At 37.5% G+C, this 23,153-nt stretch overlaps 2 protein-coding genes across 2 annotated transcripts in view; one reads left to right on the forward strand and one right to left on the reverse strand.

The window, feature by feature from the left end:
- Positions 1-8,022, reverse strand: part of LOC114923216 (vomeronasal type-2 receptor 26-like) — a 9,079-nt gene extending 1,057 nt beyond the window's left edge. The window contains exons 1-3 of the mRNA XM_029285895.1: positions 7,225-8,022; positions 3,744-3,971; positions 3,024-3,150 (exon numbers count right to left, since the gene is read on the reverse strand). Coding sequence (XP_029141728.1) covers positions 3,024-3,150; positions 3,744-3,971; positions 7,225-8,022 — 1,153 coding nt within the window. The remainder of the gene's footprint in view (positions 1-3,023; positions 3,151-3,743; positions 3,972-7,224) is intronic.
- A 5,271-nt stretch (positions 8,023-13,293) lies between these two features.
- Positions 13,294-22,163, forward strand: LOC107295654 (vomeronasal type-2 receptor 26). Its single transcript, XM_029285896.1, has 4 exons — positions 13,294-14,809; positions 16,134-16,361; positions 16,982-17,108; positions 21,262-22,163. Exons 1-4 carry the CDS (start codon positions 13,994-13,996, stop codon positions 22,161-22,163), a joined length of 2,073 nt encoding a protein of 690 aa, XP_029141729.1. The 5' UTR covers positions 13,294-13,993.
- The last annotated feature ends 990 nt before the right edge of the window (positions 22,164-23,153 follow it).

A 23,153-nucleotide genomic window follows, 5' to 3' on the forward strand; every position in this document is an offset into this window, starting at 1 on the left:
AAAAAAATGGCAAGGCAGATTCATAAGAAGGATAATTATTAATTTTCACATTTATCCACACCCTGATGTTTATGTCCTTGGTGCAAATTATACAATCTACAATATGAAAATGTGTTTGAACATCTCTCTATGTATATGTTGTGTGTTGTGGTATTAATTCAAATATTGCTTTTATTATACACAAGGAAATTTCACAAACTCCATGAAAATCCATTTTATCTTGATTTGCTTTCTTATGATAAAGAAGTGCTCCAATAAAGATTCATGAATACCTGAAGTGATCGTTTTCATATTTGAAACCATATTGACTTATTGAATATTGAACCATATTCAAACTATGGTACATAAGTATAATACTTTCACCAAATTCAAAATGAAAGAGGAAAGATAATGTTTGAAGGAGGAAATTGTAAAAAGATTAGTAATTACATATTTCAAGGGAAACGTATAAATGAAAAAGGATTTTCTGTTTCTGTAAGAGAAGTATATATCCCTTCTTTATTTAATATCACTATTTTTGTTTTCTTTCTAAGTTTCTTTTAATATTTTATTTCTTGTGTTTAACTCCATAAAGAGAATATTGGAATCAGTCTGCATTACATATAAAATACGTAGATATTACATATCCAATAGAGGTAGACAATGTAGAGAAAATATAAATAAGTATTTCTCAAAGAAGCAAAACTGTGCACAAATGGATGGATGGATGGATGGATGGATGGATAAATAACTAAACAAATAACTAAGTAACTAGCTAAATAAATAAATAAATAAATAAATAAATAAATAAATAAATAAATAAATAAATAAATAAAGTGACAGGGTGGAAAGGAAAAGTTATTAAGACATAAAATATGGAATGATTTAATCATATTGCACACTAATTCTGTAAGATTCTTATTATTATTAAGAGATATTTCATTAGTTTGTCCACTCTTCCTAAGAAGTAAATATTCACTTCCATAAATTGTTAAAATTCTTGTTTTTCTTATTGTATTTCAAAAGTGTCCCTATTTAGTTGGTCACATTTTTTGGGTTCCATAGTTTAATCAAAAGATATCAATTCTGAATTCCTTCCTTCCTTCCTTCCTTCCTTCCTTCCTTCCTTCCTTCCTTCCTTCCTCTCCACCCTCACAGTCATTGTATTATATGTAGTTTTTAAATTGTACAATCATATTTTTGTGGCTTTTCATTTTTCATCTTTAAAAAAACTGAAATAATATCCTTTTTTTCGGTGTGCATAGATTCTCTTCAGTGCAAATGTTTCTGAATCTCTACTATGATGCTTGTTTGGTTATAAAGCTGAAATCATTCCAGGATTTGTTTAATTAATTAATTGAAACATTGTTGTGATTGTGATCATCAGTTGTAATTCCATTGTAAGAATTTATAATTTTTCATGTAGTAATGGACTTAATTTTTTTGTCCAATTCAGTTAAAAAAAAAAAAAATCCTTATCCATGAAAAACCTGACAATTTAATTAGCTGAAAGTGTTCAGCACACTAGACCAGAAATGTCAAACACAAGGCCCGGGGGCCGTATGTGGCCCACGAAGTGGTTTCATGTGGCCCACGAAGCCATGCTGGAAACAGTGAGGGAACGGCCCCCTCTGCCTTGGCCGGGAGCCAATGTACAATTTTGTGGTGGCCATCTATGCTGAAATGCATTCAGTCTTAGCTCCACAAGGCCATCTGGAAACAGCGAGGAACCAGCCCCTGCTGCATCAGCCCTGCCCCCTGGGTGCATGCTGGGGAGGTATCACCCTTTGTGAGGAATGAAGAAATGCACCATCGCCTGGAAGTGGCCAGTAAATGGCCCTTGCCTACTTCACATATCTGGCTTGATGGGCTCTGGGGGAGGGGTTTCGGCAGGCAGCAGGGCGCTCTCATCACAGCGCCAAGAGCTGAGCCTGGGCGCAAATATGGTAAGTGCAATGCTGCCTAGCCCCCAGCCTGCCCAGTTTCTGCAGGGAGCAAGGTGCAAAGCTAACGAGCTTTGCACTGTCCAGCTCAACCTCTCGGCACTGTGAGGAGAGCGCCCCACTGCCTGCCCAAACTGGGCAGGCTGGGGGCTGGGCGGCATTGTGCAGGTAATGTTGACTCTCACGCTGCTCATGGCATCCCTTCTCCCAGAGCCCACCAAGCCAGATATGTGAAGTAGGTGAGGGCCATGTGGTGACCACTTTCAGGCAATGGTGCATTTCTTCATTCCTCATGAAGGGTGACACCTCCCCAGCTATGTTTCTTGCCTGTTTTTCTCCCTCCCTCGTCTCAAATATTTTCATACCACTCTGTACTTAGGAATGAAGGAAGGAAAGAAGGAAAGAAGGAGAGGGAAGTCCTGCCTTAGTCCTCCCCTGCTGCCCTTAGACCATCCCCTTGCCCCCTCCTCCTGGCCTATCCTGGGGGTCTCCCATCCTATTGCTAAGGAATCTTTGGATACAAAGCCGGGTCTCCTCCCATGGAGAGGGAATGGGCCTCCCTCTGACTTTGCCCTCGTACCCATTATGAGCAACCTGGCTAAGGGGAGCAAGCACAGCACCAGCAGCCTTGAGGAGGAGATAAGCTGGGCACTCCCTTGGGGAAGTGGGGCTGGGCTTGGTGCCACGGGTGCTTGAGGGCCAGGCTGGGTGTTTGACCTCTGCTGCCCAGAACTCCAGGCAGCCCAAACCACCATCCAGTCCCCCCGCATGGCCTGAGAGGAACGGTGAGGCTCCTCCAGTGGACCATGCTTTGGCACTTGCCCTGGTCCCACCCCCTTCTGCCAGAGACCCTCAGATCTGTCCCACTCTTGCCCAGGCCCCCACAGGCACCCTTGACGTAAACGATGTAGAGCTGGCCACACCCACCCAGTAGGCCACACCCACTCCATCCACGCTCACCCAGTAGGCTGCACCCACCCTGGCCACACCGACCCGGCCCCCCAAGCGCAACCACAATGCTGATGAAGCCCTCAATGAAATTGAGTTTGACATCCCTGCACTAGACAGTATAACAACAAATTGAATGATTTCTTAACTTACCACTCTCTTTAGAGATTTTCCCCTCTAGACATTCAACACAATCATAACAACAGAATTTCTTTCCTTCATTCTTCCTCTTTTGATAACCAGGGTGACAATGTTCATTACATAGAGAAATGGGAAGCACCTAGTTATCAGTATTAAAATGTTGGAAGATGAGGGATTATTGTTTTGGAGAAAATTCAGTTGTTACACTGAAGATGAAATGTGCTACTACATTAAAGAGAAAAGTTCCATCTAAAGGTTGTAAAATGAGAACTTGATTGGATTTGATGATTTATTTCAAACACAATTAAGTATGTTTCAGTTTGCACCCTGATTTGATTTTGTGAGCACAACTGATCTGAATTTCCAATTTTTGTCATGTTGAAATTCTCATATCAATTTAATTAAAGTTTTATTAATTCAAATCATCAAATTGACCAGAAACATTGAGTCAAGCCATCGCTGATTTAAACACACATTTCATAAAGCTTCACTAAACTACAGTATAATAATATAGTCCCTTAAAAGCATGTTTTTTTCTTTCTCATTTAAATTTCAATATATGAGAAAAATCTAATAAATATAGTGCACAATGCCAGATATATTTAGCCTTTAATAATTAAAGAAGGACTTAATCTGGTTATCTTCATGGGTTGCCAAGAAGGATAAAAGTAAATATGCCAATTTAATGAATCCATATTTGAATGATCAGACAAAATACTGTTGAAACCATACCTGGTTAAATGATCTATGCCAAACAATCATATCCTCATTAATAACCAATTCCTTTCCTTTTAGAGCATCAGGATCCACTTTTCCAATCTTGCATCTCTGGAAAGTGGAATTGGGAAAGACAACAATGTTTATGATATCAAATCCACCTTCCATCTTCTTTTGATCATAAAAAGTCAATGTTTCTCCAAGAGAATTGTTGAATTTCATGCCTTTCAGAAATTGGTGGAGCTATATGATTGGGAATAAGAAAACAGGTAAATAAAACAATAGAAATGTATGAGCAATTTCATCGTAGTAGTACTATACTTTTGAGTGAGAAACTCTGAAAACATGCAAAGTCCATTTCTCCAGCCTCTTGAGAACTTGTTTGCTATCCTCTGCATATGTGGATAAGAAGAAGAATCTGATATTTCAGTTTAAACAATAGTCAAATGAAATGTAAAGTGTATTTCTACCCATACATATCTTTTAGAACCCAGTCCTTCATGTTGCCTAGGAATAGTCATACGCAGCTGCCAAAAAAGCCAAGACAGTGCTAGGCTGCATTAAAAGAGGGATAGAAACAACATGACATGAAGTGTTAATACCACTTTACAATGCCTTGGTAAGGCCACACTTGGAATACTGCAACCAGTTTTGGTCACCACGATGTAAAAAAGATGTTGAGACTCTAGAAAGAGTACAAAGAAGAGTAATAAAGATGATCAGGGGACTGGAGGCTAAAACATATAAGGAAAGGTTGCTGGAATTGGGTATGTCTAGTCCAGGGGTCAGCAACCTTAAACACTCAAAGAACCACTTGGACCCATTTCCCACAGAAAAGAAAAACACTGGGAGCCACAAAACCCTTTTGACATCTAAAATGAAGATAACACTGCATATATCCTTTTTTTACCTTTATGAGATATATATGTCTCTTTCTATCTCTCTCTCTCTGTCTCTGTCTCTGTCTCTCTCTGTCTCTGTCTCTCTCTGTGTGTCTGTCTCTCTCTCTGTGTCTGTCTCTCTCTTTGTGTATCTGTCTCTCTCTCTGTGTGTGTGTCTCTCTGTCTGTCTCTCTCTCTGTCTCTCTCTCTCTCCCTCCCTCTCCCCATCCCTCTTTCTCCCTCTCTCTTTCCCCCACTGCCCACCAGCACTGCTTGCCCTGGGCCCGGCTGCACGTCTGGGCAGCCTGCTGCCCTGACCGACTCCCACTGGCCTGGTGCACCCTTCTTGGTCGGCGGGCTCTTCTTCTTGGCTTTTGCCTACTTGCCAGGCTCAACCTGGCTGGGGCGCCAGATTGCTCCCTGCAGCCTTCTGCCTCTTCCAGCCTCGCCCACAGTCCGTCAGAGGGCGTCTTCCAGGACAGCGGCGATGGCGAGAGCAAGGAGAAGGTGGGAGGGGAGCTCTCGAGCAGCATGAAGTATCTTTTGTATTTGTTTTTTATCAGGCTGTCAGCCGCCCTGAGTCCGTAAGGAGAAGGGCGGGGTAAAAATTCAATTAAATAAATAAATAAATAAATAAATAAAATGAAGGACAGCTCGCTCAGGCTCAGTCCCTGCGGCTCCAGCCACTCCAACAAGGGGGGCAAGGATCCCTGGGCAGCCGGGCTCTCCCACAGGGGAGTTGAGGAAACCCCCTCCTCCTCTCCAGCCTCAAAGCTGCTTAGCACCATCAGCTGCAGAAAACCATTCCGGCTCTCAGCTGTGCTCTAGTGGGGGAGTGTGGAAGACGAGGAGAAGAAGAGCGTGAGGCCAGGTGAGAATATCAGCGATGGTGGCATGGTGACTGGGTGGCTGGGGAGGGGGGATCATGGCAGTCGCATTGGCAGTTCCCCCACCCAGCCCATTTCCCCAGCTCCACACAATGCTTGGCCCATGCATCATCTGACCCATGCACCTTCCTTCCAGCAGTCCTCGTCTCTTCCTCCACTACTGCCACGTGCAGTCCAAGAATAAAAGAAGTTTGTGGGCAGTCCCACAAACAAAAGAAGTTCAATCAATCAATTCCAACTCCGCGAGACCTTTTTTTTGGGTGAGAAGTTGGAATTGATTGATTGAACTCCCACTTTTTTTTGGGGGGGGACTACAAATGGTGGAGGACGAGATGACTGGGAGGTGCAGCAGAAGGCTGAAAGAGTTACATGCGGTTCCAGAGCCATGGGTTGCTGACCCGTGGTCTAGTCTAATGAAGAGAAGGACGAGGGATGACATGATAGCAGTATTCCAATATCTCAGGGGCTGTCACATAAAAGAGGGAGTCAAGCTATTCTCCAAAGCACCTGGAGGCAGGACAAGAAGGAATGGATGGAAACTAACCAAAGAAAGAAACAACCTAGAACTAAGGAGAAATTAAAAACAATTAATCAGTGGAACAACCTGCCTCCAGCAGCTGTAAATGCTCCAACACTGGACGTTTTTAAGAAGAGACTGGACAGACATTTGGGTTGGACTAGATGACCTCCAAGGTCCCTTCCAACATCATCATCATCATCATCATCATCATCATCATCATCATCACCACCACCACTACTACTACTACTACTACTACTGCTACTACTACTACTACTACTACTATTATTATTATTATTATTATTATTATTATTATTATTATTATTATTATTATTAAAACTAGAGAAACAGTTTCCAGATTTGTTCTTGGCATCCCACCCATTTTTCATTGCATAACATTCTCAAAGTTATACGGCTGCTAAGAACATGGTAAGGGCTGAAGGATAGTTGGCTCAGCTAAACAGCATTCCTTAAGCATCCTCAGTAAAAGGTAAAATTACTAAAGAGGCCTTAAAGATTTGAAAACCAGGATTTGGAGTTAGGTCACTTAAGCCTTAGTCCTTTCATCTAAAGATGATCTGAAGATGATCAGGTAATAAACCATATTACAGTGATGGAAATGAAGATATACTCATAAATGTTATCAATGGACAAATGTTCAAATTAATTTTATAGTTGTTTCCTCCATTTTTGGATCATGCACCCTAAGTTTACTTTACTAGACTCAAATAGAAAATATATTCGTTCGAAGCTAAGAAAGATGTAGAAAAATTGAGCCAGAATTCAAGTTTTTTATTTGCTTACACATTGTAGGTAAAATCTTCCCATACTAAATTCTTACTACTCAAATATACCCTGAGAGATATACCCCGTGAAATTCTAGGTAGCAGCTATTCTAACTTCCTTCCACTGTCTCCTCACAGTTTGAGGGTGTGCTGTCTCTCTTCTTCCATATAAACAGTTTCTGAAATGTATTCTCTCCTTCCAAAAAAACTGTAATTTCATCATATCAGCTCCCCTCTACATGCACCATTTCCTACAATTATAGTGATGTAAATAAAGGTATGCAAATAAATATCATCAATAGACAAATGTTCAAACCCATTTTAGTAACTGCCACTTCCCTGTTGGAATCATACACCCTAACTTTGTACTTTGCTATTATCTAGTACAAAATACTAGTACAAAATACTTGTAGACCAAAAATTCACCTGCCATGGTTGTGAATCTTCATATTCTGATAATTTGTGCCTCAAAAAATGCCTGCGAGTAGATCGAAGTAAGAAGAGAGCATGTAAAGCTTGAGCCAATAAAGAGGCAGTGTTATAGATACTGTAGCTGTGCCCAGACATCTCTACCTCAAAAAGAGCCCCAGGAATGTCCTCTAGCCTCTCCTCTCCAGTACAAATGGGATTGTCCAGTTTGCTCAAAGAAGGGGATGGTAATGAACAATCAAATACTTGTTCCCAGAAAAGTGGAAAAAATCCATCTCCTTGAATCCAAGGAGGTTTTATGAACTTCAAGAATTCCTTGAACCCTGGAATTTCTTTTGAGTGAATTGTAAAGCAAATGGCACCATCGAAGAACTGTCGATCCCATTTTTTATTCATTCCTGTTAATATATAATCTATCTGGGCCATCATGATCCATACCTTTCCCAAGGAACTCTGTTCATGTCCAGGATCACACAAGAATATAATATTAGTCAGCCATGCAATTGTCAAAGATTCTCCACAGATGATAAAGGTATTGATCTTCTCATCAATTATGTGGTGGTAAATAGTTTTCCCTTTTTCGACCATTTCAAAAATCTTGTCCCAAAAGGTTAAAAATGGGATTCTTTCTGTACAAGCAGAGCAGATTCCATGCTGGGAAAAGAGGGTCTCCATGCTCTGCAGAAAATGGTCTCCTTGACTGTTATCAATAGCAAGGAGCCCAACCCATCTCCATCCAAAATGTTGAAGCAGTCGGATAATCCCAATGTACTGTGAGGACTCATTTGGAACCATGGAGTAATAGAATGGAATCTCAGTGCTATGAACATCTTGTGGGGTAAATGACCCATATGTGAGCTAAAAGAAACACATATTATGGAAATAGATCATCATCAATATCTTTTTCTTCATATTTTCCAACAAATTTGGTCAGATTGTTGAGTATGTGGCCAGAGAATAAGGATGTTTCAATAAGCCCAGTTTATAAAAAAAAGAGGGGGGAATTTTCAGGCCTCTCTTACCAAAGATCCTACCTGTGGAATCTTGTAAATCTTTACCAGATCTGCGATATAGGAGGAAGTTCCAAAGCTGAGCCCTCCTATGATAGAAATGAGATTTCTCTTGGTGTCACATTTATAGTTGGGGACAAATCTCTCTGATCTGAAGAGCAGGTCCAGGGTGGTCCGATAGGTCATTATTGCATTGTAGTAGCTATCATGAATATAGAAGCCAAGAGTGACATTGTACAAGATTTTTGGATTCTCATTGATCTCCTTCACAGCAAAGACCAAGGAAAGGATATGTTGGTAAAATTTTGTTAGCACACTGAAAACAGGATAAATTTACGTGTATCATTAAATATGTCCTTATTATTTTCCTGGAACCCTAGAGAGGTGCTTTACCCCTTATATGGAATGACCAATCCATGCCTATTTCTATTTCTACTGCACTGAACTAATTCTTGTGATTTCTATTGTTTGCATGATAGAATCAATATCCCTTAATACACTTCCCCACATACAAAGTGTTCTCATTATGAAAAAAAAATAATCTGCCTTTCTCTTCATTCATTGCAGTACCGCTAACTAGAGATGACACAAAGGTGAATGATAAGAATTGCTTACTCTGGATTTTCAAAAAACTCCTCAGAGGGATGCTGCTGAAATGAAACTTGATTAAATTGGTAGTTAGCCATAGATACCATCTCACCAATGATAAGGTCCCCTTCCTGGTACCATTCATTTGGAACAGGTATGGGTTCACCTGGATGACATGGCAGTGACTTCACTCTGAAGAGTGGAAATAGGAGAAGAAAGAACATTGGGGCAGCAAATGCCATTTCAATATAGAAGTTTCTCCATCAGCAGCTTGTCATGTTAGTCTGCCTTTCACAAGCCTCAAAATTTATATTTACAGTAAAACAAGTTTGAAGCCTAACCTATAGCTCTGATTCTGCATGCATATGGTGCTAATATACTCAAAAAGATCTGAATGGCAATGTGAAGTTTCAGCAATAGAACTTCACTTGGGGTAGTTGAAATGACAGATTTCATCTGTCTATCTTCTACTGTCCAGCCTGCATGGGACAGTCTTTTCTTCATATATTTGTTCATTTCTCTAATGTCTTCTTCAGGTGTTTACAGTTTTGATGAAGGAAACAAATTATTATCATTGGAATAATTCCAGTGGGGAAATAATCATGCCTTCAGTATTTCCTCTAGCATTATTAGTCTTTTATTTATAGAAAAAAAAGATTGTTGATTTTGAACAACGAATGAAGAGAAGGACTATGGGTGACATAATAGCAGTGTTGCCACAATGAAGATGGAGTCAAGCTATTCTCCAAAGCACCTGAAGGCAGGACAAGAAGCAATGGATGGAAATTAATTAAGAAAAGGAGCAATCTAGAACTAAGGAGAAATTTCCTGCCAGTTAGAACAATTATTCAGTCAAACAACTTGCCTCCAGAAGTTGTGAATGCTCCAACACTGGAAATTTTTAAGAAGAGACTGGACAGCAATTTGTCTAAAATTGTATAGGTTTCCTGCCTGAGCAGGGGATTGGACTAGAAGACCTCCCAGGTCTCTTCCAATTTTTTTTTATTATTATTAATAATAATAATTTTAGTATGTCCATATTTCTTTTCTCTTTGTGGATTAATAATTGGAGAAGTTCAGCTGTGAACTCCAATTCATCTTAATGAATATTAATGAATATTCTTTGAATATTAAATATTAATATGATATATTAATTAATATTAATATTAAAACTTGGCCATTTTCAGTTTTCAACCAAAGTACATTACCCTGTTAGCACAAGGTTCACAATAACAAATGTGGAAGCACATACAGAAAGTACATTTCACTCATAAAATGTGATCTTCTGGACATCTCTCACATTGGTCTGCATCTGAAATACATGAAGAAGGCCTGGTCATTTCCAACTATGTAGAAAAATATATAGTGCTAAATGAATGAAATCATTCCTGGTGATGCTGTTCACAGTTCCCATGACATATACACAATAATGCTTTCTTACAAATATTAAGTACAGATTCTGAATTATTATTTATGAAAATATATTCCTTCAAATTTCAATATTAGTAGGGTAGAACTCTGAAAAAAACTATAACTCTCAACCTAGCAAAGGATATCAGATTAGAATGGATTTATGCAAGTATTTAAATTACATCCACCTTAAAAAAAAATCTACTGCACTTTACCCCAATCCTATTCAACCAAATAACACACCAAAGATGGAAAGAATGAAGAAAAGATGAGTTTGGAAGCTCTCAATTCTCAATTGTCTCTTTACTTACCCATTTTGATTTAAATTCTTCCTTTAGGATATTGTGTACAATTGTAGCAACAAGTATGTTTCCCCTCCTGAACAACCCTGCTGTATCCCTTATGGCAGCTCTCTACACATCTTGCATGGGGAGGTACCTGAAAACAAAAAAAAAATAAAAATAAACAACAAGAAGGTTTAGGAGTAGGATTCATCAAAATTTTCTGTATGAAATATCAATTTTCATTGTGTAGGATTGGAATATCCTTGTGTTTCTTTATATCTGCCAGGACCCAAAATCAAGAAAGACATATATATTATTTGTATACAGAGATTTCTTTAAAACTGGCTACATAGGAGCACAGCCACCTATAATAAACTTTCTCTGTTTTCAGAAAGAATCCTCTTTTTATTCCCTCATAACAGCAATATCTAAAATTAAGTATTGCATCGGGAAAATAAAAAGGAAACTATATTGTAGATTTTAAAACATACCAAAAAAAATTCATGAAGAAGATTTTCATCTTTGCCAAAAAGGAAAAAAAATCCTTTGAAACAATTTGTAGAAGGATTTATCCAATGTCCACATATTTACTTGGTATTTACACACATTTTCCAATTGTATAAAGAAATAACAACCTGCTCTTATTTTATACATGAGTGTATTTATGACAAAGATTCATGATAAGTTTAAACCAATTTTCTCCTGACATTTATTCTACTCACATATGCACATATACTGTCTTTTTTTATATATATAAAAAGGTAGTCTATCAAGAAAACTAAATAAAACACAAGGACACATACCTAAATATTCTTATGTTGTATTAATTTCAAAATGTAACTCAGTTCCATGTAGATATCATCATAAAGACCATCCCAAATATCTAGCAAAACCACAAGGCTCCAGGATACCATCACTGGAATTTCTGGACATTCATGTTATTGGAGAAGAATATCTTCCCCTGCAAATAATAGTATACCAAGTTTGAGTATGTCCTACCTGCTGAAACGTGTGATTCCACACAATAGCACTTTCATTAATGCTAATTTTTTTTCCCGTCAGGAGCTTTGGAGATCATCTTTCCAATCCAGAAACCAATCAAGGAGAGAAGCAACCTGGAATTAAGGAGAAACTTTCTAATAGTGAGGACAAAGAATCAGTGGAATGATTTGCCTCCAAAGGTTGTGGGTGATTAATCACTGGAGATTTTAAAGAAGAGACTGGACAGCCACTTGTCTGAAATGGTATAGGGTCTCCTGCTTAAGCAGGGGGTTGGACTATAAGACCTCCATGGTTCCTTCCAGCTTTATTCTGATTGATTGAACTTCAGAGAAAGGCAATAGAACCTAGAGATTGATTGATTGATATAATATAATATATATATGGACTTCTCAAGAAAGAACTCTTTTCTTTAGAGGTGGAAAATCCTTTTCCTAGGTCTATATCATAAAATCCATATAAGAAAGCCTAAAATCCCACATTAAAAAAACCTTTTGCTCTCTATAGGAAATACTGGGAAATAATTCTATTGAATCATGGATTTTACTGTAGAAATAACATTTGTAAATAACTTTGTGTACTTCTAAGTTGAGAACTTTAAAAGTTAGATTAGTAGAGATAATTAATCTGTTTGCAAAGTTGACACTGACTGAACTTCCAAAAAAAGAAAACTGCTTCTGTGGAAAGCTGCAGTACCTGAACAATCATAAAATCACATGTAATCTTTACTACTTCACTATCAATTATATCATTTCTTTTAATAATAGATGACATGCAGTCATTCTAGTGACTGTAATTTGTTCACTTGGTCTAAGATGTAAACATCTGAAGCAGAGACATACAATCTATTAGTAAGAATGAAAAAAAAAACATATAAAGGTTTTCTCCCATAAAGAGTGGCAAATAAGAATTAAGAATTGGAAAGGGTAGAGTCTACCATTTTTTTTATTTCAAACTGTGATTTGTCATAGTACCAGGACGCCATCCTTTGACACAATGTTAGTTAGATTTTGGCAATCTGAATAAAGGACATGTATTGATCTATATTATCGTTATACATAAGGAGTACTAGCAAAGCTCTTAAGTGATATATTTAGCCTGGCTAATATTTGCTAACACAGGATTGTGTTTAAAGTAAAAATAGACCCATCCATATTTCAGAAGACTTTCTGCTGTCCAGATGTTTGTTCTTCTTCTTCTTTTTGTAACCCCAATAGTCAAAGTGAATAGTCTAGCATGTCATGTGGGGGATCCAATACCTACTCGGTATGAGTGGTATCAAGAAGGAAACATCATTCTCGGCGAGATGGTTTCTATGATACATTACCATTTTAATGAAGTTTCATTTCAGAAGGATCCTTCTCAAGAGTTTTTTGAATTTCCAGAGTATGGATTTTCTATCTTGCTGCTCTATAGCAGTCAGGAAAGTTTAATGCATGGAGGGAAATAGGGGAAAGTGGAATGTTTTCTTGAATAATGAGAACTCTTTTTCTCTGTGGGTATTTCTACATCTCTGGAATTCCAGACAGCTTTTAATAAATGTAAATTCTGTTTGCCAAGTGTGCTAAATTAGATCATGTAACCTAGTTTATGTTAGTGGCAAGTACAAGAGAGAAATATCATAGGCTCTTATATAACATCAAGACTATAAGAAAGTGCAACTTGTGGTCTCATTATAAGACCTTACTGTAATTTGAGAGGAAAGAATGAAGAGTAATTTTGTTTTTTTTTTAAATGGGAGGACATTTTAGTTTGTGAGAACTGGCAATACATTGACTCATTCTGCAACCATGTCAATCACAGAAAATATTTCATTCTGGCAGAGTTCTCAATTGACATGGAATAGCTCTATCTTAAATATGGATAGAAGGATAGGTTATTGATATATTTAATTCAGTTATAGCAATTACAATTGTTTGGATATAAAATCTTCTTTAAAGTTAACATCTAAAAGAGTGAAATCATTTTAATTACAGGGTATTAACAAAATTCTACCAACATGTCCTTTCCTTGGCCTTTGCTGTGAAGGAGATCAATAAGAATCCACAAATCCTGTCTAATGTCACTCTTGGCTTCCATATCCATGACAACTATTATCACCCAATGGTGACCTATCGGACCACCCTGGACATGCTCTTCAAATCCCAGCACTTTGTCCCCAACTACAAATGTGACATCATGAAAAACCTCATAGCCGTTATTGGGGGACTCAGCTCTGAAACCTCATCCTATATGGCAGATATTGTAGGTTTATATAAGATACCACAGGTAAGCACTTGAAGAATAAACATAGGACATTCTTTTTCTCCCTTCTAGAAAATAATGATAATTACTTAGCTGAATAACCTTACAAAAGATTGCTTTCATGAATAGGAAAATTACTATATGCTCCCAGTAATATGTTTCTACAGAATATGTTCTTTGTTTTAGCTATCTTATGGATCATTTACCCCTCTGGATAGTTATAATGCCAGGATGTCTTCATTTTACTCCATTGTTCCAAATGAATCTTCTCAGTACATTGGGATTATCCGACTGCTTCAACATTTTGGCTGGACCTGGATTGGGATCTTTACTACTGATAATTGGAATGGAGAACGTTTCCTACAGATCATGGAGTCCTTCCTTTCCCAATATGGAATCTGCTCTGCTTCAGTTCAAAGAATTCCATATTTAACCCACTGGGATAAATTTCAGGAAATGATTGAGAAAGCAGCAAATATTTATAACAGTATAGCTGATGAGAAGATCAATATATTTATTGTCTGTGGAGACTCTTTGACAATTGCATGGGTGACTACTATTATATTCACAATTAATCCTGGACCTGAGCAGAGTTTCCTGGGAAAGGTGTGGATCATGACTGCCCAGATTGATTATTTATTAACAGGAATGCAAAGAAAATGGGATCGACAGTTCTTTGACGGTGCCATTTTTTTTACAATTCACTCAAAACAAATTTTAGAGTTCAATGAGTTCCTGAAGTCGATAAAACCTCCTTGGATTCAAGAAGATGGATTTTTTCCACTTTTCTGGGAACAAGTGTTTGATTGTTCATTGCCATCTGCTCGTTCAACCCTAGTGGACAATGACATTTGTATAGAAGAGAAAAAACTGGAGGACATTCCTGGATCTCTTTTTGAGATGCAGTTGACTGGGCACAGCTATAGTATCTATAATGCTGTCTATATATTGGCTCAAGCTTTACATACTCTCTTCTTATTTCAGTCTAATCACAGGCATTTGTGGAGGCCTAAATTATTAGACTATGAGGATGCACAACCATGGCAGGTGATTTATGTGATACAAATACTTTGTACTAGATAATAGTAAATACAAAGTCTATATGATTGAAACAGGGAAGAAGTGACTGTTAAAATGAAATTTATTGCTTTGATAAAGTTAATGTTTATATAGTATAACATATTGGGGGTCCTCCTGGATCCACGGCTGACACTGGAAGACCAGTTGACGGCTGTGGCCAGGGGGGCGTTTTACCGGGTACGCCTGGTGCACCAGTTGCGGCCTTTTCTGGACCGGGATGCCTTGCGCACAGTCACCCATGCTCTTGTCACCTCCCGCCTGGACTACTGTAATGCTCTCTACATGGGGCTCCCCTTGAGGANGGGCAGGACTGGCCTAGGGGTATTTTAAATTGGTTTTAACTAAATTTTAGTAGAAGCGGCCTATTTAAATATTTATTTTTAATTATTCTCTTAAATTTTGTATTTTGTATTTGTATCAAACTGTTTTTAAACTGGCTGTAAGCCGCCCTGAGTCCTCCGGGAGAAGGGCGGGGTATAAATATAATAAATCATTAAATCATTAAATCATATAATGTTTATATAGTACCATACTTTATACAGTACTATATATGAGGGGTCCTTGGTGCACTCTGCGCTTGCCTGTTTTCTTACAGACGTTTCATTACCCCAACTAGGTAACAGCATTCATGCTAGTCAAGTACTGCATATGGTACTTTATACAGAACCATAATTTATACAGTATCATACCATACAAAAATTCCATACTTTAATATGATTTCAGTTTTACATCTTCTGGATGAAAAAATTAAGCCTGAAATCAAATAAAATGCAGGTCTTGGCTCTCAAATACTTTTAGGCATTTGGCCTATTATTGAAGAAAATAAAGGAATTTTATTTAGTGGAGTCTGTTATCCTTCAGTCCTTTCCACATCCATAACTGCCTTATATCTGTGAGAATTAAATGAGTTGAAAAATGGATGGGAAGTGAGGAGCAAGTTATTCGGATGAGGTTGACTTGGAAATTGAAGAGGAGACCAGAGTACCACCTGTTTTCTGGAAACTGTTTCTTCAGTTCTTTGTACACTGTTTTTTAGGCTACATTTGGCTGGGAACAAGAAGATGTAGAAGGCTAACAATTCATTTCATCTGTCATTTGATTATGACTCAATTAGACGTATATCTACCCCCAAATGCACTGGGTAGCAAACAGCTTCTCAAGAGGCTGGAGAAATATATTTCCTACATTTTGTGAATTTCTCCCTCAAAAGCACACTACAATTAGGGCAAAAATCATCAACATCCTTCTTTTCTTCATTTTTTTTTCTTTCTTTTTATTCCCAATAATATAGCTCCACCGATTTCTTAAAGGCATGAAATTCAATAATTCTCTTGGAGACAGTTTGACATTTTATGATCAAAAGAACATGGAAGGTGGATTTGATATCATCAATATAGTCACCTTTCCCAATTCCACTTTCCAGAGAAACAAGATTGGAAAAGTGGATCCTGATGCTCTGAGTGGAAAAGAATTAGTCATTAATGAGGATATGATTGTTTGGCATAGATCATTTAACCAGGTATTGTTTCAAGGAGAGTTTGTATGACCATTCTCATATGGATTCTTTTGGCTTGGAAAATTACCATTTTCCTTCCAGGCAGATCCTGAGGAATAACCAGATTAAAAAATGACATTTCCCCACTTTAAATGTAGAAAACTAACTTAACTACTGTAATATTGTGCACATTATTAGAGGTCTCCAAATAATGAACTTAAAATGTGAAAGAAAATAAATACATTTAGGTGACTATATTTCCTTGATTGAATGACTATATTTCAGCTGAGTGAAACCTTGATGTGATTTAAAACAAATTTTATTGGTTTAATCCATCTGATCAAACAAATTAATTGAATTAATGCAAAACCACATATTCAATTTCTGGTATGAATCCAATTAAAAAATGGGAAATCCAGGTCAAGTGTGCTCAAAAATTCAAATTGCAGATTTAAAATATACCTAAGTTTGATTTGAAATGCTTTCTCAAATCCTATTTATATCTTGACCCTTTTATACATATTATGGATAGGACTTTTCTTTTTATTGTTAACAATGCTACAGATTTAATTTATGGTCTAACAACTGATCTTTATTCAAAACAATAAATCCTCATTTTCCAACATTATTAAATTGAAAACTAGGTGCTTCCTATCTCTCTGTGCAATGAATATTGTCATCCCGGTTTTCAGAAAAGGAAGGATGAATGGAAAAAATTCTGCTGTTATGATTGTGTTCCATGCCCAGAGGGAAAAATCTCAAATAAGATTGGTATGTTAACAACTTCTCTGATTTTGTTGTTATAGAGATGATGTTGAAATATCAGCCAGATGCCATTACAAACAAGTACATCATGTGTGTATTTTTGTGAATGTATTCTGCAACATGATTTCAACTAATTAGTTTTAGGTTGTATTTGTAAATTGAAAACATATAAAAATGAAGTTTTAAAAGAAACATATATATATAATTTATGGAAGCATTTGTTTTTAAAAAGATGCATTCATTATTTTTGAACTGTTTGGCTTCAGTGGAAAATCTTCCTTATTCATATTTTCCGTAGAGTACGGATACTCTATGCACTGGAGTATAGTCTCTTAGGCTTATGCACAAATTTCTTCTGTGTCCAATCACACTTGGCCAATAACAATAAACCTGTTCTGTTCTATGCATTCAATGTTGATGCTTCTGATTCCCATATTCTGTTATTTGGGATAAACATAAAAGTGAACTTTAAGAGAACAAAAGAAAGAAAGCAATTTTTTTTAAAAGATTAAATAAAAACTCTGTTTCCTATGTACTTTGCATTTGAAATATGTGTAACATATTAATCTACCTCCTTGATAAATGTCTTTCATTTTCACTTGCAATTTGGTAAGAAAATTCCATTTACTATGAAAATTATTAGTTGACTTTCTCATGAATCCATGCTGAGATATTTTTTTTTCTTTATAAACATCCTTGCTTGCTTTCAATGTCCTGGAGATCCATAAGGAAGTTATGACAACAATGAATGCATCATGAAAACAATTAGCTCCTTTTCTTATGAAGAACTTTTAGGAATCAGTAATGCCACTATTGGCTATCTATCTATCTATCTATCTATCTATCTATCTATCTATCTATCTATCTATCTATCTATCTATCTATCTAGATGGATGGATGGATGGATGGATGGATGGATGGATGGATGGATGGATGGATGGATGGATGGATGGATGGATGGATGGATGGATGGATGGATGGATGGATGGATGGATGGATGGATGGATGGATGTATTACAATTCAAGACCAGTACAAAAGTAACTTAACCAAGCAGAATCCAAAAGTACAATTAACAGTTTAGTAGCCTAATTCATGGAGTCCTTCTGTTAACAAGGCTGTATATGACATACCTTTATGGCTAAGGCATGCAATTTATCTGTTAATGCACATATGACATTATGCCAATTTGCTTTTTTGTAAGGTTATGCACATACAGTCATAACTGACAAAGAAGAAGAGAAATGAAAATTAATGGCAAGGAAAGAGAATTCATAAGAAGCGACCTGTTAAATCAGGTTGCGATTGGTTAAACTAATCTAGTATTTGATGTTCATAGAATGGCCAAAAAAATACATTCTAGAAGCTTACATATATGACCAGGAAAATGCCAACCTTTTTCATTGTTGCTTCCTAACAGCTAATATATAAAACATGTTGCCTCCAATTCCCTGCAAACTCTGTTTTTTTTTTAATTCTCTTGCTTCAATTGGGGATAAGGACATTTAGTAATTTAAAGGTCCATGGGCTTCTAAGCAGGATAAATCTATGAGACAATGAGGAGAACCTCAAGTAGATTCAGAAAATATCACCTATTAAAAGCATTCTGGTTCAGATCTAATTTGGTCCTGTCATTATGACGTGGAAAAGGGGATAATGTTAAATTTCACTAGAGTATAATTTTCTAGAAGTCCCAGATAAAAGTAAGCATGATAGGCTAGTCAACTAAAAATCCTGACATGGCCTAAATATTGTTTATTGGGAAGTTTTTTTTCTATTCTAATTTCTTCATCCAGGAAGCTTTATGTAAAATTCAGGGGTTGAGGTTTTTAAACTTTGTGTCAAAAGTCCAGAAGTATCTACCTTAAATCATAATGGATATGGCCTATATCAGAAGAAACAAGTACACAATCAGATATTTTTATATATGGGAATAAACCAGTGAAATCAGAGGAAATGGGGAATACAACAAAGAAACAAAATAATATCAGAACAGTGTGGCGTTCATATAGTCAGTCCGTGTTCTCAGTAGGGGCACTTGTTGGAAGATAATTATGATGGGTGACATTGTCACCGAAAACTAAATATTGTTGGTTATTAGATGCGTTTAACCAGGAATTAGGCAAGTTTTGTGAGACTATGGAGACATCATCCACAACAGCAAGGGTAACCCCACCATTTGTGTGGGGCACTGAGGCATGCCTCTGTCTCTGCCTTTGGTCGCCGTCTGATAGCTGCGTCAGAGAGTCTTCACCTTTAGCGATTATCTCAGCAGAATCCCCAACTATCACCCATGTAAATGTATGTCAATTTTTGGAGAGATACAGTTGGGGATCATCTTGTGAGGAGATGTTAAAGGCACTTTTGACTCTAGTGAAGGTGGTAGATGGGTTGTATTCTTAGAATCTGCACTCTTAAAGAGCACTGTACAATGGGACAGTTTGTCTTTCTGCTGTTTATTAGGAACTGAGTAAGTCAGTGTGGTTATTCCACTGTCAGCCTGCGTGACAATACTTTTTTTTTTGCTATTGAGGAAATAGTAGATTGTTGGGTAACTATATTGTCACAAGTTTGAGCATTTGGTGAAGCCAATTTTAAATAGAGGCTTTGTTGTGAATTGGGTTGTTGTCAGTGCCTCTTTTAGATCATCCAGTCTCTGAATAATGTTAGCTTGCTCAGGTTCTGGCAATGCAATGAATAAGTCAACTGGCATTTCTTCTGGCATGTCCTCAGCAGATTCTGTAGCTGTGGATAACACTGTTTGTAGATCACTCCTTTGCTTTCTCAAGGTCGATTCAGCTGTGCCTGCCTCAAGCTTATCAGTATGAGGTCTGTTGCAGTTTGGATTTAAATCAATAGTTCCATTTGGAGAGGCTGATCCAGGAGTGGGCACCCTTTCTCTGAGCAGAAGACATGTATTGGAAAGATTGAAAAACTACTCAAGAAGGGCTTCATTTTAAAAAGCATAGAGGGAATTGTGGGCTGCTTGAAAGATAGAAAAATTCACATACATTGCCTTCTGGCTGGCAACCATTCTGCATGTAGTAAGTCTATTAGAGTGTATTCACAGCAGAGCAGATGGTTCAGAGACAGCTTGACAGCTTTTCTATCACTCCAATGCCCTCTATTCATTCTGTTGTCATAAATTTGCAAGGTAACCTGGTTAGTCTGCAAATGGAAGTTATGTCGGTCACCTCTTGGACTATCTGATTGAGTGTTGTTTTCTTTGTAGATATTCTTTCCTCCCATTTTGGGGGGTGGGTGGGTGGGTGGGTGGGAGAGAAGGGCCTGCTCTAGTTTCAATTTCTGAGTTAGTCACCCCATGTCTATCAGTAGGTGTCCTCCTGGATCCTTCTGCAGTATTTGGGTAACTCTTAATAAACTTTGCAAAAGACTCTTCCTTATTTATAACAGTTGATAAAAATTCATAGATTGACTTTACAGTTTGAGCTGTAAGCAAACATTGTCTGGAAAGGAAGTCTGTCGCATTCTCCCTTTTTGAATTTGCTACATTCCCATCCTGAGCAAAGAAAATGGTTGTGGAGCAGGCTGCTAAGTTCCAAGGAGGGGAGATATTTTCTGTGAGAGAGGCAGGAAGTTCTATATGCTGTTTGCTGTCAGGCTTGGTTTGAAAATCCCATTCCAATGAATCACACAAATTAGATCTATCTGGTGAGGAGACTGTAGATGAATTATTTATTGGAGCAGACTGTCTACTTTCAGTGTAATCTTCCATTTTCTGCTGCTTCAGTGGCTTGGAAGAACTATGCACTGCTGAGTGTGCATGCTGTCTATTTCTCCTTTTCCCCATTCTTGATAATTCTGGCTTGTAGAATTGTTAAAATGTAGGTTAAAAAAATGGTAGCCTCTCTAGTATATATACTTTTATAAAAAGTCTTTGACTTTTATAAAAAGTCAAATGGGTTAAAACAGGTTTAAAAATAGGTTAAAATGGGTTAAAAGTAGGTTAAAATGCAAGGTTAAAAAGGGTTAAAAAGTTAAAATAAATAAAAATAAAATAAAAACTTTTACTTTTGGAGGAGCTCTTACAGCCTTTGCTGCCTGTCAACCATCTTGGCTCCTCCCCCTCTCATGTTACTATTGGCTACTCTGCATTTACTCATTACAATATGGGTGGAATTTTTTTTTTTCCAATTTCAGATATGGTAGCTTACTTCCAATGTCCAGAAGATCAATACGCAAACCAAGAAAGAAATGGATGTCTCTTGAAAAGCATAAACTTTCTGTCTTATGAAGAACCTTTAGGGTATAGTTTAGCTTGTCTTGCTATAGTTTTCTCCCTCATTACAACATGGGTGCTGGGAACTTTTATTAAGCACAAAGACAGTCCTATTGTGAAAGCCAACAACCGGGATCTCACTTACACTCTCCTCATCTCCCTTCTGTTCTGCTTCCTCTGCTCTTTTCTCTTTATTGGACAACCTGGGAGAGTCACCTGTCTCCTCAGACAGTCAGCATTTGGTCTCATTTTCTCATTGTCCATTTCTTGTGTGTTGGCCAAAACGATCCTTGTTTCTCTTGCCTTCAAGGCTACCAAACCAGGATCTCGGATGAGGACATGGGTGGGGAAAAGACTGGCTGTTTCTATTGTCCTTTTCTGCTCTCTATTCCAAGCAAGCATCTGTATTGTGTGGTTGTCAACTGCTCCCCCATTCCCAGAGTTAGATGTGCACTCAATCACTGAAGAAATGGTTCTACAATGCAACGAGGGATCAGTTGTTATGTTTTATTGTGTCCTGAGTTATATGGCTCTCCTTTCGCTTGCCAGCTTCATTGTGGCTTTCCAGGCTCGTAAACTGCCTGACAGTTTTAATGAAGCCAAGTTCATCACCTTCAGCATGTTGGCTTTCTGCAGTGTGTGGGTCTCCTTTGTTCCAACCTATCTGAGCACCAGAGGAAAAGCTATGGTGGCTGTGGAGATATTCTCCATTTTGTCCTCTAGTGCCGGGCTTCTAGGATGCATCTTTTTCCCCAAATGTTACATTATTGTATTTAGACCTGATTTAAACAATAGAGATCAACTGATAACAAGGCATGGTTAACTTTTTTTCTTTGATTATGTTTTTAAGTTGGTAAGAGTAAGTTTCATCAAGATTATATTTAAGCTTGTCCCCAATGATATTCTAGGATATCTCACAGATTTACTGTGGGAAGACTAGTGATTTTTGAGACTCAGAGAGAAACTATTTTACAGTCAATCATTGATAATTTTCCAACTGTCCCCTTATATTTGCTGTGAAGACACAATTACATTTCCTTAACTACCCAGTGTAAATATAAATATAATGTGAAGGTGAATATCTACTCTCCATTCAAAACTTTATTTTCTAAAAGTGAAAATTTAGGGGCATCTACCATATTGTCATAGAAGTAATATAAGATAATGTAATATAATGGAAATTCAATAAATAAATTTATTTTATAATAAACCAATTATTTTTATTAAAGGTATATTCTGAATAATTATTGGAAGGATGATCTAACATGTGTTCGGTTGAGTTTGTTCCTTGTTTTCTACCAGCCACACTCTGGATGTCTGTTGTCATAGTTCCTCTCCTTCAATTCTTCCATGATGCTCAGGGAAAAAGATATTCATGATGTGAAAGATTACATAGGCATGATCCAATCCACAGCCTTAGCATGCCCCTTATTGCAAGCATTGACCCATGGTTCATATGGATCATGAACAGTCCATAGCTTTTATGATACCCTTCTGGGTGCATTAGTCAACAATGGGCAGATTGATCTATTTGCCTCCCTGCAGTTGATAGTGTTGCCAAAGAATCTAATAGTAATCAGGACATGATATGACCATGACAAGGGAAATACCAAACACCCCCCCCGCTACAATTTTAGATCACATTGCCACTGCTCCAATAGAAACACCATATCAAGTATGTTGCTACTGTCCCATATCAGACTCTGAATGATCTGGGATAAGCCCATGGCTGCCATGGCAGCCTGTGCTCCTGTGCCATCTCAGATTACTTTTCTAGGGAAGGCAGGTTAAGATCCCCCAAGACCATGAATCT

The sequence above is a fragment of the Protobothrops mucrosquamatus genome, unplaced genomic scaffold (genome assembly GCF_001527695.2).
Source record: "Protobothrops mucrosquamatus isolate PMUCROS unplaced genomic scaffold, P.Mucros_1.0 scaffold2438, whole genome shotgun sequence".
NCBI lineage: Eukaryota > Metazoa > Chordata > Lepidosauria > Squamata > Viperidae > Protobothrops > Protobothrops mucrosquamatus.